At 27.8% G+C, this 14544-nt stretch overlaps 1 protein-coding gene across 1 annotated transcript in view; it reads left to right on the forward strand.

The window, feature by feature from the left end:
• The window catches only part of LOC107451013 (proton channel OtopLc), a 95993-nt gene that overhangs the window by 18398 nt on the left and 63051 nt on the right, over positions 1 to 14544 (forward strand). Inside the window, exon 2 of the mRNA XM_016066966.3 lies at positions 8050 to 8322. Coding sequence (XP_015922452.1) covers positions 8069 to 8322 — 254 coding nt within the window. The 5' untranslated portion in view covers positions 8050 to 8068. The remainder of the gene's footprint in view (positions 1 to 8049; positions 8323 to 14544) is intronic.

A 14544-nucleotide genomic window follows, 5' to 3' on the forward strand; every position in this document is an offset into this window, starting at 1 on the left:
TTATTTACTTTGAGTAGTTTATTTACTTTGTAAATAAATCAATTGAGTATCTTTGTAAATAAATCTTTGTAAATAAATCAATGTGTATCTTTGTATCTTTGTAAATAAATCAATTGAGTAGTTTATTTACTTTGTAAATAAACTACTCAAAGAAGTAAATTGAAATTGCTCGGTTTTTTAGAGAAAAAACAAGTTATTATGCCAACTCAACTTAAACAATGCCCTTTAAGACCATTTTTTTAATAATGAATAACATGTATTATTTCATAAAATAATGTAAAAAAAATCTTATATTATCCTACATCTGTTCTACATGAACTTTGTTCATTATTGTAAGAGGTGAATAATAATAAATAAATAAAATAAAATTTTATTATTTCCTTGAAAGAGAGTAGAACAGAAATGAGATCAATAACCACGTTTTTTCTTTCTCTCCACTTTCGTTTTTTATTTCCGATGATGAACTCTTCTTGAAGGAAAAATAAAAACTTGAAAGGCTGAGGTTTTTTCCTAAAGGCATTTACTATTTCATACAATTCATCTTTGATATAAACTCACCTTGTTTTTTATTTTTTTATTTTTTAAATTATTCATCTTGTTTGTATAGATCTTTGACTTCATTTTGGATGACACTTTTTAAGAAATACCACGAATTTTTAAAGCAAGTTCCTTTTATTTATATTTCAAGGGAGATCGTAAGGGCTAATATGCTTAAAAATGTTGATGCATTTATTTTTTAGCAAAATTCTGGCTTTCAAAAATCGTGCGTACATGAGGAATCACATTTGACTTAAAGAATTTCGATACTGTTTATTATTTTTTAAGGGAAATTATTTCAAGATGCAATTCGATTTATAGCAAATTTATATTTAAGGAGGAAAAAAGTGAAATGTTAACGTGTTATTATCTCATATATATATATATATATATATATATATATATATATATATATATATATATATATATATATATATATATATNCTGTATATATTTTTATATATATATATATATAAAATAACACGAATAAAACAATAACATTACACAGAAAACAAGTTATTTAAATAAATTAATAAAAGGATAAAAATTAAAGATTATCAAAAAATAAAATGTGAAAAAGTTAAAAAAATATTTAAAAATTAGAGAAATTAACACCGAAAAGATATAATTTCTTTATCAATAACACACGATTATACTTTTATTATGACACAATTATGTTAATTTTTCTAATTTTTCAATTAATTTAAGACTTTCTCCATATATTTGATGGTTTAAAATATTTTTTCACAAAACAGTTTTTCTCTTTTTTCACCATTAATAATAAACGGGTTGAAACTATCAGCAGCGATTTTTGGTTGTTCACAAACGATTTGCAGCTTACAAATTTTGTGGTGGGGTTAAATTTCATTGATGGAATTGAATTCGGTTACTTGCAGCCTTACTCCTATTTTTACTAATGAGCTTGGACTAAGATTTGGCAATTATTTGATTTTTTACTGTGTACCGACAGTAGTTACTATTATGGTACCGAAGTACCTTCCACTTCAAATTTAACCTTCAAATTTGAATTACACAGCTTAGAATTTATATGAGTATTACATAATAGACAAGAAATTAATACATTGAAATTAAAAGCATTTTTTTGTTTCAAATCGTGTTGGAGGTATATGATAAGAGATCAGAACTCTTAAAAGATTTGTTGTTATTGAAACGCTTTGAACGAAAACGATCAAAAATACACATATTATTATTATTATTACTTAATAGTTTGGCTGCAAGATGTTGTTGTTGTAGTTCATTTACTTCGCACTAGAGCTGGACAATGGGCTATTGGCGGTGGTCTGGGAAACATCCCTGAGGATGATCCGAAGACATGCCATCACAATTTTGATCCTCTACAGAGGGGATGGCACTCCCACTTCGGTAGCCCGACGACCTGCTCGCGAAGTCGAGCTCTTTACGGTAGAGCAGTTTAACGAGGACCAATACCACGAACCATTGGTCCCTAAGTAGACTAATCCAAGTGATCATCCACCCGCACACTGGCCGCAGTCAGTGATGCTTGATTTCGGAGATCTGCTGGGAACCGTGTCTTAACGATCCGACCACTGCGGGACTTTGACTGCAAGATATAAAATTGTTCGAGCAATGTGTTGTCTATTATTTGGAAATATGTAAAAAATATTAATGGAATTTTTTCTGCATCGCAAATCAATAGATTTTAAAACATCGCATTTAAAAATAGTGTAAATAACGAAAAACACATTTTGAGAAATGAATGCAAATAGACGTACCGTGGTGTAACGTATATGTTTTATTTTTATTTAATTATCATAGCTTCAGTTCTACTTTAGTTGGAAATAAAATTAAAGCTATTTTTTTATTTCACGTAAAAAATGTTCGCTGATTTAATCAAAAATTGGCATATAAAGATCAAAGGGAAAGAAGTGTTTTTGTCCATCAAAGTTGATTCTACGAAAAAACGAATATGCGTGTAGACAAAAACCATTTTCCACAGCATAGCGGGAGCCATCGAATATGTGTGGTTTTTTTGTGATGTAACTGCTGGCAAAATTACTGCCTGAATGGCCAAACCCCATGACCCTGCTTAGGGAAGGTATCTGATCACCTTCGACACAAAAATTTTGAAATTTTTGATTGGCTTATACTTTTTTTGGTTTATTTATTGCAGGAGCTATTTAAACTTAAAATGAACAGCAAAAATTATTATTTTAGCTTGAATTTTTTATTTTATGAGTCAAAAAGTGCCTAAAAAGTGTCAAAATTTGATGTATATGCAAAACATGGTAAGTCCAAAACAAATTGATATTTTCCAATTCTGTAAAGTGTTAAAGAATTAGAAACCACTGCTGCCGGGAATGAACCACATATAGCTCGGTATTTCAATATTTTAAAAATTAGCAACCATTTTAATAAAGTAACGGGTAAAAATGCTACAAATCAGAAACTTTTTTTTCAAGATAACTCCTACAAAATGTGAGAAAATCAATTTAGATCCAAAAGCAAGGTTCATTCCCTAGAACCATTTAATACGAATGCACAAAAAAAATTTGAGGAAAATCTAATGAAAAGTTTTTAAGATTTTGGGTTTTGCGACGGTTGAAAAATCGGAAAAATGCATTTTGAGAAAAACACAAAATAACATTATACTTGAACTTTATTAATATATAATTGTAAAATATTAGATTAAACTGCCTGATTACCCAAATAATAACATTTTCATTGTCCAAAAAAATAGTAATTTTGTAAAAATTTACTTTTTTTAAAATTTTATGCAATATTTTAATTTTGAGTAAAAGATGGAAGAAATTTACAAAATTTGAGATACGTACACTTTACAGAATGACTTCAAAGCACATTAATGTTTTTTAATATCATTTGTGCTTGAAATGATTTTCAAACACTAAATCAAGCACTGAACTATGGTGAAACATTTAAAAAAAACATTTTTTAGTGTTTGAAAATCTGAGCGTTAAGATTTTTCCTTGTTTTGTTTGCTTCGATAATTCATAAAAATGCTTTTACATTGATTTATATGTGGTTTTTTCTCTTTTAAAATTCTTTTTGAGTGCATTGAAAAAATCCAAAAAATAATTATAAAAAGTTTTTGAGTAACTGTATTTTACTATGAAAATAAAAACGATGAAAACACATTCAAAAAAAGTTCTAAGCCACTTTGATAAAGTGAAATGCAAAAACAAATTGAAAAACATTTCTCATTATAACTATGATTATACCTAATGATATTCAATGTTATATGCGCGTATATTAATTTCAAGAAAAAAGAATGAAATAAAAAATTGAAATTCGTGCATTGGAAATATTCATGTAAATAAAAATATTTATGCTGCAGTAATAAAAATTTTGACAGAAAATGGTTTTGTCCAACGGTGTTGTGTATAAGCATGGAAAGAATATGCATTCATGCACTGGGTTATATTATGTAGAATTTGATAATCAGAACATCAGAAACATCCAAATGCTCATTTTTTTTTGTAAAACTTACAGACGTTTCAAGATTTGTTTGCAATTTTTGTGATGAAAACTGATTTCCTTGGAAGCGACGTTTTCTTTTTCTGGCGATAGATTTTCCCATAATTGGAAAGTAATAACAAGAAATTACGGCAATAAAACAAATATAACGATAATAAAGCTAAATAACACAAAAATAAAATAAAAATTAACAAGAAATTATCAAAAATAAAAGCAATTGAAAGGCAACTAATTCAAAACGCTATCGCAAGTTTAAAAATAAACAAGGATCTGATTATTGACTTTGTTGTCAGATCAAAGTTTCAAAATAGTCTCTAAATTTGTTGCCATTCCAAATACATAATAATAAAATTCATTTTAAATCAAGTCTATTCAATAATACGTCATTTACGATAATTTCAAACAGAAACTGAAACCAAAAGGGGTAAAACTTCGACTTCCGCTTGAGAGAAAACAACTTCCGGTTTCAATATTTCGTGACAGAGCTTTGCAAAAAATGCTATAACTTAAGTTCTACTGTACATGGAGACAAAATTCAAACGGATTTAGAAAGATAAACGTTTGTTTTATGTGAAATTATCAAAATCTAAAAATTGATATTTTGATTGATTTTCACGGAAAAAAGGTGATCAGATACCTTAGGGAAACCTAGTTCTTAAGAATATATTATAAGATGCTGAATAAAGCTTAAAAGAAGTCAACTTGTGCCTCGTCTGTGTAAATGACTTGTGTTTTCTTCAAATAAGAAAAGAAAATTGATTATTGAACTTATATATTCTCTCAAGTACCTCCTGATGTAATGAAAAGCCAGAAGATTCCTTGTAATTCCCTCCCATAAGAAGTAAATTGAAAAAAATGCAAGTGAGTCATCAAATCAACGAAAAAAGAAATTTGAAATACTTTAGCGTGTTGCTCATGTCGATATACAAGAATGGAAAAATTTGATATGAAACAGTAAATATGAGTCAAAAGATCATCGCATTTTAAGAATCGTCGAGTAAGTCATCTGGATAATTTCAACTGCTTAGATTCTTGTGATTTCAACACTTTATTGAAGACTCTAGAAACAGTAATTAAAAAAAGTATTTCTCGCTGATTTTTTTTTCGCATAACTTCACGTCATATTTTTCTGTGAATTGTTATTTCTTTTTAACATATTGTGGATACACGTATAATTTTACTATTCTAAATGGGTAAGTTATTTTTCGAAAAAATTATTCTGCTTCTAAAAGGATAAATTTTTCAGTTTTAAAAAGAAGTTTATTTGTTTCTTTGTATTTCATTGGATACATTATGTATTAAATATTTCTTGAAATTATAATCCGCATCAGGTTTCACATTCGAAATAGTTCATAAATTTTAAGAAGCGAATTGTCTAAAACATGATGAACTAAAATGGTACAAAGGATTGAGGTATATTAGTATTAATATTCTCATATTATTTGTGCGTTACTTAGTTCTTCATTATTATTAATTGTATAATTATTTACGAAATTTTTGAAGAAATTTACATATTAAAATAAGAAAGAATAAATAAATCATTAGTGATATCGGTGATAATCATAATGGTATTAACACTAGAAAAACTGAAATACCTATATTGCTCAAAAGCAGTTAAAATGACTGCATTGTGAAGGAATAACTAATGCATAAAGAAATTTGTTTAAAATTAATTTTTAATATTATTGATATTACATATTTTTAGTTATAAAACAAGTTATTAGTGAATATTAACAATAAAAAAAATATACTTTGTACAAAAAGTCGCAAAAATCTAAGAAATTGTGTCATCATTGTTTTTCTAATTGAAATTAAAAAGCAGTCACAATAACTTCTTTAGGCAATCTAGTGTTAAAAATAATTGTGGAATTCATAGGAAGCCGGATTCTGCTAATTCTAAAAGTACACAAACTTCTAATAATTTTAATAATACTGAAATTTATGTCTATGTAGAAAAAGGTAATTTAAATGCAACACAAAATGTAAGTGAAGCTGAATTTAGTGTAGATTTTTTTTTAGATTTTGAAGCAGTTGTTCCACTTTTTAAAGGTAAAAACATGCAAACGTTAATTTGTAGTTTGAATTGTTTGAAGATCAGGCTAAATTGTTTAATTTATCTCCTTTACGTAAATTTGTATACACTAAAAGTTGTTTATGCGAAAATGCGTTGATACTTCTTCGTAGCTAGCGTAATCTTTATTCACTTGCTCAATTGAAAGAATTATTAATCGATGAATTTCTTGTTAACTATAACTCAGCTGAAAGTTATGAAATTTTAAGAAATCGGAAAAAGCGTATGCATGAATCTGTGCCAGAATATATTTTGAAATTAAAAGAAATAGCAAATCAGAGTAAAATTGATGAACAAGCTTTAATGAAATTTTGCATTAATGGCATAACCGATACAGTAGGTAATAAAACTATATTTTATGGGTCAACTAATTTAAATGGTTTAAAAAATAAACTAAAGAAATATGACCAAATTTGCACTGATAGAGAAAAAAATAAAATACCTATTAATGGCGTACCTTACGACTAGAAAAGCAAAAGGAGGTTAAACTTGATTTAAGTAATTATATAAATAATAAAAATCAGACGACACTTACGGTGCAAATTTGCCGTCCAGACCTTGTGAATTTTGCGAAAAAAATCGACTTACGAAAGAGGTATCACTGGGGAAAGTCCTGTACCAATAATCCAGCTATAACTATAAAGCTGGAAAGAATCACAAGTATCGATTACTTGAGCCGCGATGACTCAGGGGAAAGAGCGTTCGCTTTCCAATGAGGCGAACCGGGTTCGAATCCCAGTCGATACGAATTCCGCATCCGGCTTGCACCGACCACAGTGCTGAAGTGAAATATCCTCCGTAGTAGACGGTTCATGAGTTGGAGTCCCCTTGCCATCAGGTTAACCGTGGGAGGTTCTCGTGGTCTTCCTCTCCATGTAACGCAAATGCGGGTTAGCTCCATCTAAAAAGTCCTCCACGAAGGCAAATTTCTCCCAATACTCGACCCAGGAGTTCCCTTGTCTTCTGGATTGGGTTCAAAATTACAAGACTACGGAGTTGAACATTGGTAGTCGTCACTCAAAAAATTGGGTCGGCTGTTCAACGATGGTTATAAAATAATATAAAGAGTATCAATTACTTGTGTCAGGATACATAGAAAGTCCACAATCCGTACAACATAAGGGTAAAATAAAAAAGAGAGATGAAAAATTTATGCTAAACTTAGATACAGGATCAACAATAAATTAGATACCAGAGCATATCGTATCGAAATTGAATGTTCCCGTTAAAAGCTGTAAAGGGATAAAAGTGATCCAAACTGAAGGAAAATAAACACTTGCAAAAAAGTGTACCTTTAAATTAAAAATTGGTGATTTGGTTAGATCACCTGAGTTTCTATAACTAAGCAACGATTTAAACTATGCCATACTGGGGGTACAATCTTTATGTGATTTTCACATCGTTATAAGTTGTGTAGAGCAAATTGTTTCCCAGGGAAACAGAAAACTGATCCAGTAGAATTGAATGGATTTTCTTTCTTCTTTTTTGAGTAGTTACTACTCAGAAAGATATTTTTTTGTTGGACACTATGGCGTAGGAGACCACGAATTACAATATTTTATATTTTACAATTAAAAAGTCAATGACTGGTTATTTTAAGTCACATGCATTTACTTAATCAGAACGAATTTTGAATAAGGGACTGACAGGTGTTGCGAATGGAAAAAAAAAACAATTTACATGAACTTGTACAAAACTTGCACATAAAAATAACAAACTGCAGTTACATATAAAAAGCAAACTAAGCCCATAATCTCGAGATCAGCTTCACAAATAATGATTGATGTACTGGAATATTATCACAATTTCTAAAGACTAATTTATACATTATTTTTATGATATGATCATAAGAAATAAGTATATCTTTCTCGCACGCATCAAATCTTTTGCATCTGGAAGAATTCCATTAGACCTCCTAGAGTTACAAAAGTTATGACCATTCTACATCAAGCATTTTTCTTTTACAGATTCCCATTCAACGTTGCCATGACAACCACATCCCATCTGTTAGATAGTGGATGGCTATCTCTGGTCATAGCTGGACACGACTCAGCCAAAGTTTCGGCCACTGCGGCCACTACAGATTCTAGGTTGCACAGAGGTCCAAATACCATCTCTGCCAAACTAAAAGTAACTTGTGAAAAGATGGACTTAGAAAAAGCCCACAATGGCAGTCTTTCATCGCAAGACGAATCTTGCATAGGAGGTTGTTCCAGAAAAAATAGACCAAAGAATCCAAAGTAAGTTCTTAAAAAAGATATAAATGAGATGTTTGTTAATCTTAGTTTTTCAAAAACGGGGAATGTATAATTGTTTTCTGGATTATATTAATTATTTTCAAAACGTTTCGTAATGAAATCAGCGAAAAGAAACAGCTCTAGCAAGAAAATAATGTTCAAGAATTTCACGCACGTTCAAGATTTCCACAACTATACACAACTTAATTAAATTTAACAAAAATAATCTACAAAAAAGTGGATATATTTTTTCATTGGCATTAAGTATAAATACTTAAACATATTTAATTCAATGAAATTTATAAATCGAAAGAGTTGCCCCAAAATTTTTAAAAATTGAGAGGACACAAGCATACCTTTATTGCATGAAGTAAATTACAATGTGATTAATAAATTCTCGTAAAAATAAACCTCTTTTATAATTAAAAACAAACACGTGCATTTAGTATCAGTAATGGTAGTATAGAGAAAATGCACTAGATTTAGGTTTCTACCAGCTTTAATTTTTTTTCTAAATTCAATCTTTGCTTTATTTAGTGCTAGTGTAGGCATCACATAGTTCTGATCTTCATTTATCTAGATTTTCCTTCTATTTCATATCCTATATCTTCCGATTCATCAAGTTTGAATTATTATGGAATTTCTAGTTAAGTTGCTTCCTATAATAGTGATGGGAAATTCATTTTCGATTAAAATTATTATTTAAAAGAAACGGACAGATTGTTATTAAATGACTTTTGGTTTGTGAGTTTGTGAAAAAATTTTGTGATTAAGGCATTAGGTTTCAACAAGTTTATTAGCATTTTGTTAGAGGCAAAAAGTTTCAACAAGTTTACTGGCCTTTTGTTAGAGACATTACGTTTTAACCAAACGTTTGTTTTACGCAATAGCATGAAATTTTTTCTTAATCTTACGGTTCATCTATAGTTTTAATTTTTTTCCCAAGAGAATGTAAGCATTTTCTCAACTACATTTCATAAGTTGTTTTTCACCAGAACTCTTCAAAAGAAAAGTAAATTTGATATCAAAGAACATAATATTTTTCGAAAATAGTTTTCATTGATCTTAGCCGAACAGAAAGTTGAGAATTTAATTAGATTTGTATAATAATTACCTTTATATTGAGAAAATCAGTTTGGTTCAAGAGTTACGGGGACATTTTAAAATCGCATTTAAGGAATTTTTTTTGGCCATTTAAAAATAACGCAAAATGTTACACATTTTTGCAATCCTTTATTATGTATATTTTGAATATTTAAAATTTTTTTTTGTAAAAATAGTAGATTTCTCAATGCGGAAACTTTGTGAACAATCGCATTCCGAAACAATGCGCTAAGCTTGTCGCTTACATCGTACGGTCAGCATTTTTGAAAAACTATTAAAAAATCGAAAGGTTACATTAAGAGTAATGCTGATTAAGTTTAGTAAAGTTTCTAGAATGTTTATTTATTTGTCAACAACGAGGAATTATAACAACTCAATTTGAATTTTATTAAATTAAATTTTGTTTTACGAAATGGAATGCTTTTCTTCGAACTCTACAGTAATTCAACTTGAACAGAAATACTGCTCAGTTAGACACCTAATTAAGGTTGCAGATAATTTAGGCCGAACTAAGATTCAAAGTACTCAGATTATGGTTCTACTTCAGACCGATTTTTCATCAGTCGGCTTTTTCGACTATTTAATGCATTTTTACTTGAATGTTTCTTTTCATAAATTTCACATTGTATTGAAATTTTACGAAGTTTTTAAATTTTCAAATGGAACAAAAGATTTTAAACAAGTTTTTTTTTGTAGTTCTTCAATTGATTTTCCGATATTTAATTCCTATTATACCTAACACCACTGTGAAAAAATTTAACTTAGGCATTATCACACTAATACAGCGGTTCCCAAATGGTGCCCTGCGGAACCCTAGGGTTCCGTGGTTAAATGGATTCCAAGAGTTAGGACACTTTTTATAAGTTTTTTTAAAACATTTTTGAAAACTGTCGTTATATTTAGATCCAATAAAAAATCTTGTTTACTTAATATTTTGGCTGCTTTTGCAATATTATTAAAAGTAAAATTCCAATAAAAAAGAAATAGCAAATTTTATTTTGGAAAAAATAAGTTATTCTTCAGAAAATAATATATTGAGTAAACTATGAAAAGGATATGCGTTTATAAAATATTACATTATTTATACTTTAGTATTTCCCATCGCACGTTTCAAATCAAAATTAAATGGCCAGATTGTTAATAAAGAAATATGTTTCCTTACCAGTAATTTTCAACGTTTATACTAGTTCTTTTTTGAAGTAGTCAATTAAATCCATTTCATTCATTCATTTTCAGCTTATTTTTACACACCAAAAGCAAATTCATATCCAGACTAGATTCAGCTCTAGGACTGTGAATTCAACTGTCGGATATAAAACCTAATTTCAGTTTATTAATGATAAAACGATGAGAAAATGCCATTTTTCTTCTTTAAAATTTTCAAGATAAAGCAGTCTTTTATAAGTTAATAAGTAAACAATTGTCTTTATATACTTTACTTACAAAAGGTGAGGCTCCGTCGAAAGAATGATCATTTAGAGTTCCAAAGCCGTAAAAAATTGGGAATCGTTGTGCTAACAGAAAGTTTTTCGCAACTTTTTCTCTCTTTTTTTCCCCTTTTTTTTAAATTCAGACTATGTTAGGTTTTTTTTTTAAAAAAAAGATGTACGAATATGCACAAATATCTGCTCACATAAATTTTTACAGTGTCTCAACTATTTAATATTTATATATATATTAGGGGGACAGGAAAGTAATGTCGTTTCGGTACATTTGATATCGGTTATCAAGATTTAATTTTTAATCAATAATGTATTCACCCTCGTTAGCAACAACCTTTCAATTCCGGAACGAAACTGGATGGAAAAAATGAATTGGTTTTTAAGACTAACTAATAATTAATGCGCCGAAACGACATTACTTTCTGGTTCCCCTAATACATATATACAAGGGGATCGGAAAAAAACGCAGGTACCAGGCGTCAACTTAACACTTTTTTTTTTATCATTTTACTCTTCAAGATGAGCAGCAAAGCCGGAAATCCATAGAAAAATTAGGATCTTAGGGGTTATTTAGATTCGCTTAGGAGTTATTTAGGGAAAATGATGCAAGAAACTCTCCCAATTACATTAAAACGTATGATGAAGGAAAAATTAAAGCATTTGGAATGGTTCTTAAAGTCGAAGTTAATTTGCCGGAAGGGAAAAACTTTTATGATAATCAATTTTAAAAATCGTTAAATATTTAATCTACCTAATTATATTAAATAATACTGCGCACTTTCAGATTAACATTTTAAAACAATTTAATTTTAGCATAAAACACTGGAAACATTTATTTAATTCATTTTTTGATTTATTTAATTCATTTAATTCAGTTGGGCTTGTTTAAAAAAAGGTCTTTTATTTCAATAAATTGGCTAATATGTAAAACTAATCATGTATTTGTGACAAAATAATATCCTAGTTTAAAATATATTTTTAAAAGATACATATCTTCAGTAAGAATTATCTCTTTCATCAAACTATTTTTTACTTAAATTTAATGTAGCATCCTTTCTCTGATATTTAAACGCGTCAATATTGAAAATTTATTTATAGTGTTTATTTCTAAATATATTTTCTCAATACAAATTTAATTTTAAAATTTATTTGAGGCGACAATTAACATTTATCTTTGAAGTTAAATATTATTTTACACAAAACTATTTTGTTTTAATATTATTTAATATAACGCCCATTCTTCAATAGTTAAAAGCATGGTTATTTTTTTAGTTAGAAATTAACTTCAATAAAATAATTATTAATTTAAATTTCCCTAAAACTAATCTTTTTATTTTTATTTAATAAATCACTCTTTCTTCGATCGTTAAACGGGTCACTATTCAACCTCTAGTTTTGGAGTGAATTTTATTTAGTTATGGAAGTTAATTTTTAATGCTCCCTTTAATAAAAACGGTTTTCTTTAATTTTAATTAACATAGTATTCTTTTCTGCTATTTAAAAGCGTTACTTTTATGCATCTATTTTTGGCGTTAACTATTATTTTAAAAACTTATTTTTAGAATTCCCTTTTAAACATTTTAATCAGCTGTCAAGCATAGAGCTTTCTCACTCTTATTTTAACTGTTGTGAAATGCCTGAACTCCTGACACGTTCTCAAAACACGTCCAGCGTATCTTGATACTGATTTCTCCAAATATATTTTACTTAAATGTTTCTACCATTATCAAAGAATAATTCGATTCTCATAAGTAGGTCACTACTAACTAATATCTGGTGAACCTACTTCCCTTCTGATTAGAGATCAATTTAGAAATTTATAAAAAAACATTCTCTTAGCTGCTCTATTTCGCATGCTAAATAACAATTCCTTTTATTATTACTTTGGAATGCAATAATAATTGCATTTTAAAAATGAACTTCTGCGAAACAAAGTTTGGACATAAAATAATATTTATTAATTGAGAAAATTTGACCCAATATTTAAAGAATACATTTCCAAATAGAAGTTTTTTCGTTGTTATCTTATTTTTAATTTAAATTTCTTCACAGAAATGATTAATTATGTTTGTAACTCGCATAATAATGTTTGCAACATGCATAAAGATGACAATTTAAAGAAAAAAAAATTATAAAGTAATCTGAAATACTTTTAGAGTAATTACTCCAGAAATGTAGTAAAGTTGACTTTTAATGTGTACTAAAAAACGTAAAGTTAAATTTAGTAAACATAAAACCAATTTAAATAATTTTGTTTAATGCAGTTAGTTTTTGAAGGGTTTGGTAGAGGAAAATTCTAAATAAGCTTTTTGTTAGTAGATTAGCTCTTAAGTTGCTCTTAATTCTAATTTGTTAACATTTACTTAAATATCAGAGATTCAATGAAGTAACAAAAAAGAGAGTAAGTTGCTTTTTTCCGTCATAATTTGGTGTCATAATTTGGTCATAACTGGTGTTATAAGTTGGGGCATTTTCCGTCATCCTGAAAAATATTTTCTCTTGAAAGCATTTTAAACTTAACATGAATTTTTTTTGTAGCGCGACCGTTATTGAATACCTTTATGAAAGGAACAATATACAACTATGAGACATTATTAAAAAACATTATTTAAATAAAATTAGTTGATAGGAAATTGAAAACAAATGGTCCAAAATGTAAAGTTTAAAATGTTTTAGAAATTTTCCACAGTTTAATTTTTTTTAATGGGTTAAATTCTATAAAATTGTCATGTTTAACCATACACTTATTTAAATTTTTTAAATAAACAATTTGATTTTGTGTATGACAGCACTAATTAATAAATGTAGAACTCATAGAAGAAATATAATAATAAATAATATAAAGAAATATAATAATAAATAATATAAAGAAATATAATAATATAGAATAATTTTGAAAGTTCTATGAGTGAAGAATATACTAAGAAACAATTAATTTTTTACTTTGTACTATCTGTGATCATAATTAGTTAAGAAAATAAATAAATAAATAAATATAATTTTTTTATTTAACTGATGAGGTTATCATTATGAAGGTAACATAATTTAATTTTTATTTTTTTATTTTTAGAATTGCTTAGTTTTTGAATTGCTTTAATTTAAATGTCATGTTCTTTAGAAATACAATGTCCAATTTATGCCTGTCATCCTGTCAGGTAACAAGCAAGACATTATTTACAAGGTTTTCTTTTAAATTTGAATTTACATATTATTAATAATACTAAAAGTACGTCGGATGTACTTTTGTCTTAAGTAAGTAAAAATAATCAGGATTCCGGTAACAAACACAATTTTTATCCAACTTGGTTAAAAAAGTATAAATTAGAGTTAATTTTTAAAAATGCATTAATTATACAAAAGATATTCAAATAGTAAAGAATTATAAGTGATTATATGTACTATCCTACAATAATGGAAGAGTTCAGTCTTTAAAATTTTTTAAATTTTTCAAGAAATATTTAGTTTTTACCGGAATTGTTATTTTTTAATTTTAGAAGTGTTTAATTCATGAGTTTAGTTTATACTTTGCAATAAAGTTAAAAGCTTTCAGATATTTATTTAAGGGACCGACAATAAATTATGAAAGAAAACAAGTATTTTTGAACAACCTATGCCAGAAAATCAAGCAATAACCTTGTAACTTGTATCGATTACTTTGGTTGTTATTTACAATGATTGC

This window comes from Parasteatoda tepidariorum, chromosome X1 (assembly GCF_043381705.1).
Source record: "Parasteatoda tepidariorum isolate YZ-2023 chromosome X1, CAS_Ptep_4.0, whole genome shotgun sequence".
Classification (NCBI taxonomy): Eukaryota; Metazoa; Arthropoda; class Arachnida; order Araneae; family Theridiidae; genus Parasteatoda; species Parasteatoda tepidariorum.